At 41.1% G+C, this 4,833-nt stretch overlaps 1 protein-coding gene across 1 annotated transcript; it reads left to right on the top strand.

Moving 5' to 3' along the window:
- The first annotated feature begins 1,220 nt into the window (after positions 1-1,220).
- LOC147631704 (ricin B-like lectin EULS3) lies at positions 1,221-2,894 on the top strand. Its single transcript, XM_086808217.1, has 5 exons — positions 1,221-1,332; positions 1,426-1,606; positions 1,687-1,809; positions 2,334-2,592; positions 2,698-2,894. Coding segments are annotated over exons 2-5 (555 nt in total). The 5' UTR covers positions 1,221-1,332; positions 1,426-1,435; the 3' UTR covers positions 2,700-2,894.
- Positions 2,895-4,833: the final 1,939 nt, after the last annotated feature.

Genomic DNA, 4,833 nt, shown 5'->3' with positions numbered 1-4,833 from the left:
TGCTTTACCAACTATACCGAAGGCCTTTTTAACATGTTCTTTGTTGGTTTGTACGAACAAAAGGGAGTCATAAACATTGAATAGTCAACTTGTCCCCCTCTCCTTTGAGTTTTAGATGAGAACTCTAACCCTTGTCAGTGGCATTCTCCAATGCCACGATCAAAGAGTGGGTGGTGGGGAAATTATATTACAAATAAGAGCCGTTATGAGTTCTTGAGTTGCATGGAATGAGGAGATTAATTTTTCTCCGATAATTCCAATAATTTCAAGGACTACATCTATGCCCATGCATATTTCATGAAATCATTGCACTATCCATAAAAGACAGTAACATTGTTGGAACAAAGATATGAATATTAGGATTATTTAATCACAAAATGTCCTCCTTATTCTTAATATACTTCGAGTAGTGTGTATGAAATTAAAAGGAGGAGTTGGTATAGATATTTTTTAAAAGGAGTTGTCAAAGTCTAAAGGGGTTGTTGATTATTTTTGTAAACCCATTTTTTCTCATTGTCAGAGGGTGTCGGGACAACACACATCTAATCTATTTAATATTATAAAATCACAACATAGATTTCCACCATGGTGAGAGACAAAAAAAGGGAGGACAAAGTGAGATAGCAAAGGTCCAATCCCTAGAGACTTTACGTGGAGCACCCAATCTTACTGCTATGGCTCATGTTTTCGGAACCAAGAAGGAGGCCCGGGGAAAGAAAAAGTCCAAGCTAAAAAAGACTTATAGGTAATGAAATTGAATTCTTTGTGAAGATGTGGAGTACTAGTAGCTAGACACTATGACCATGTGCACCTTTACTCTACTTTTGCAAATCGAGATCTCGAGCTCATTGCTAACCCTTTGAAAATCTGCAACCATTTGGTTTTGTGAATAAATTTATACAATTGAAGGCAGCAGGAAAGGACTTTTATCCGTTGTAGCACTCACACATTTGCAAACATTTGGTTTTGTGAATAAATTTATACAATCGAAGGCAGCAGGAAAGGACTTATATCCGTTGTAGCACTCACACGTGTGTGTGTGTGTGTGAAGAACAAGGAGGATTATCACAAAATCTTTTCGGGAGGAGAGCTTAGTGGAGACAGAACTTTTAGTGGCCTCTTCATCATGACACGTGTCGGATTGCAGGCCGACAGTGAAGAGGACAAAAGATTCCCGGCCTCGATCGACGTGGGCGCCTCTCCTAGCATCGATATATGAAACCGGCTCTCGACGTGGGCGCCTCTCCCTCTACCTAGCATCGATATATGAAACCGGCTCTCTGCTTTTCGGCATCAACACATCATCCTCCCCTCGTCTTTCATAACTTACAGGCTAGTCATGCTCTGTTAACTTAACGTTAAGTTTCTTCTTTACTGTGTATTCTGTTCTAAGATATCTCCGTCTTGGTCTCTGTTTGTTTGCAGGAAAGGCGCCATGGCTTGCCACCACCACCACCACCCGCAACATGACCACTCACACTCTGACCCCCTCGCCCCCCAAGGGCAGCTGGTAAAGATCATCTGCAAGGTGGACAAGACCTACAACCTTGCCGTCCGCAACGATGCTCCAGTCATGGTTCCAGCCGACTCCGAGGATCCCACACAGGTCTTTTGATTAGCTCTGCATTGCATGCGCCCCATTTCTTCTCTTTGATGTCACATGATTTTAATGTGGGTGTCCTGCAGTTCTGGGTTAAGGACCAAACATATGGTGAGCGCACCAAGGACAACTATGGGTCACCTGCGTTCGCGCTCGTCAACAAGGCCACTAGAAAAGTTCTCAAGCATGGGAAGGAGAAAGGCCACCAGGTGGATATGCCGTGAGCTTCATGCATGCATGCTTGCTTGCTTGCTTGCATGTGTGTGGGGTTCTGTAGTTAAGCTGTGAGGTTCATGCATGCTTGCATGTACCTGGGGTGCCATTTCGATGATGCGTTTCCATGATGTGTGTATCACATGCAGTATCCATGATGTGTGTGTGTGTGTGTGTGTGTGTGTGTGTGTGCGATGCATGCATGCTTACATGTTAGAGGGGTTCCATTTCGAGCAGTATTACATGCAATATCCATGAATGTGTGTGGGTATGGTTATGCACTGGACTTCATGCATTCATGCAGGTACCTGGCCTCCCATTTCGAGCAGTGTCACATGCAGTATCTCCGTAAAGGAATGTGGGTGTGGTTGTCTGTGGGTTATGCTGTGGACTTTGTATGCATATGCGCGTGGGTTATATGCTGTGGGCATGTTTGTGCGGGTTATGCTGGACTGACTATGTACACGGGCTTCCATCTTTTCGAGCAGTTTCACATGCTACATCCATAATGTGTGTGCAGATGATCCTGGTGGAGCACCGTCCAGGCATGCTGGACGAGGACTTGCTGTTCTCGGAGAGCCAGGATTTTGGGGAAGGCTTCAAGACGGTGCGCATGGCTAGTGACACCCTCCTCAACATGACTCTCTTCCACAAAGATGAGAAAAAGTCTCTCTTCCACCACGGCGACAAGTCTGCCCACCAGATCAAGGAAGGCACCCCTCTTGTCCTCGACACCTGGCACGAGAACGACCGCCAACTCTGGAAGATCTTTGCGCTCTGTAAGCGCCATTCCCACGCACTTCCTCCGTTTGCAAGTATTCGGGTTGTTGAATGTCTTCGTTCTTCGTCAATGTACTAAAATGTGCACATCTTGGTTGTGGCAGGAATACTGCCTGGGAATTGTCGTCGCACTACCAATAACATTACAACGTGTGACCCGTTGGTTAGCTAAAGCGTGTTTTTGTGGATGCCTTTTTGACGGTATGTAGCTCTCAGTTTTTGTAAGGGGACACCGCGCTATCGGTGTAATTAGAGATTGTTCAGGACATGCCATTGGTAAACCCTTGGTTTTTGGTTGTTTTTTTTGGACTCTTTTAAATTTCCAACAATACGCGATTTTTAGGAAATTACTACTATATACGAAATTTAAAAAAACGAATTACTATCTAGGAAAATGTTTGCTATATAAACAATTTATTAATTTTTTTTTTACTTGTAACAAATTACTATGATAATTTAGCTATATAACAAATCACTACATAGTGATCTGGATAGCATCATGTTCCTGTATGGTAAATCAGTAGCATGCAAAAAAATCACTTTATGGTAATGTTTATGAGAAATGATCTAGAAGAAAACATGAGTTTCCAGAAACAAATACGTCAAAAATCAAGTTCACTATAATTCACTTGCTAGTATTATAGAATACTAGTGGGCAACTCGTGTGAAGCACTTCTTTTGAGACTCCGAATTCAAATTCTACTCAAACCTTATCTTCCCTTTCTCGAACCTCCAAATTCTTGCCACATGGTAGCTTTGTGAAACTCTTCCTGAAGATAATGTGGAGAGAGAGATGTTACTAATATTTACTATATATATTAGAGAATGTTCCACCAACAACTAATATGTTTGGGCAATTATGCCTATAGTTTTCCATCCAATGACTAGCTTGGCCATCCGTGAGGAAAGGGCCAAGCTCTGCTACAAGTAAAGTAATTAACCTCAGTGGGAAGTTTTGTAATTAACATCAATAATCGGACTTACAAAATTAAAGATTGCCCCCTTGTTACCAGTCAGACGCTTGAACCATGCTACCAAATGCATGCTCTCTTGAGGTTGGATCTCATGCAATTTTGTGTTATGTGTGTGTGATCAATGTACTAGCTATAGCTGTTAGCCTTTGCCTCAGTAGTACCTTAGTAGAAGGGTGTCTGTAGCTTTTGTGGCCATCACCTTATCTTGTTTTAGTTTGTAGGTTTTATATGAACTAATATTTTCATTACCTTGCACCAAATCTTTTGGATTGAGTTTATCATCAGCAAATGTTGATAGGCATTGCAATAATTTGCATGCAAGATCACCATTGATAATCTTTACTCAAAAGGGTAAATCAAACTCATGATCTTCACATATCCTAGGATCTTATTTCTAGACTGCAAATGCAATCCAAACATCCTCAAATGAGATTATGGGATTTCATTTTGAACATAAATGCAATCCAAACATCCTTAAATAAAATTATAAGACCTCATTTGTAGGCATTTAAGCTTATTTGAGGTCCCATTACCTCATTTGACCTCAAGTACTAGACTACAGATATGATCTAAAACATTCTTGAATGAGGTTATAGGATCTCATTTGACGATGCGTAATGCAATCTAAACGTCTTCAAATGAGGTTTTATAGGATTTAAGCTTACAGAGGACCTATTACAGGATGCTAAATGTTATCCTCATTGGAAGGAATTCACGCTTATACAAGCTTATTTGTGGTCATATAACCTTAATTGACCTTGTTCAAAAGACAAATATGATCAAACAAGGTCCCACAAACTTATTAAAAGGCATTGGAGCTTATTAGAGATGACGTAATATGACTCAACTCAATGAATTAGAGTTTATTTGAGATCCTATGACATCATGTAATGTCAAATGCAGGGAATATATCATCATGTTGGATAGGTTTGATTGTACGTTGTCTTCTTGCATTAACTTCCCCCTTCATTCTTTGCCTTTTATGAGAGAACCATTGTGAATCTCTTTGTCCACTAAGTCCTCATTCCGTTGTCACATCAAAATGCTCCTTGGCCAAACGGGTGAAGGGTTATGGCTATTGCAAGGCCTCTATATACAAATGCAAGATGCTGGGGCTCACAAATTACATGTTTCCAAAGCATCTAACATCCCAAGTGACATCATCAGATGCAACCTCTTTGGATGGATGGAGGTAGCTCCTCGCTCTTTCCTAGTTCTTTGGACTAATGGGCTTTCAATCTCCTCAAACCCCAGAAAAACCTTTAT

This window comes from Cibotium barometz, chromosome 14, assembly GCF_041138505.1.
Source record: "Cibotium barometz isolate CiBa-2024 chromosome 14, ASM4113850v1, whole genome shotgun sequence".
NCBI classification, from domain to species: domain Eukaryota; kingdom Viridiplantae; phylum Streptophyta; class Polypodiopsida; order Cyatheales; family Cibotiaceae; genus Cibotium; species Cibotium barometz.
Note: the sequence above shows the minus strand (reverse complement) of the source record. Positions and strands in the feature narration are given on the sequence as shown.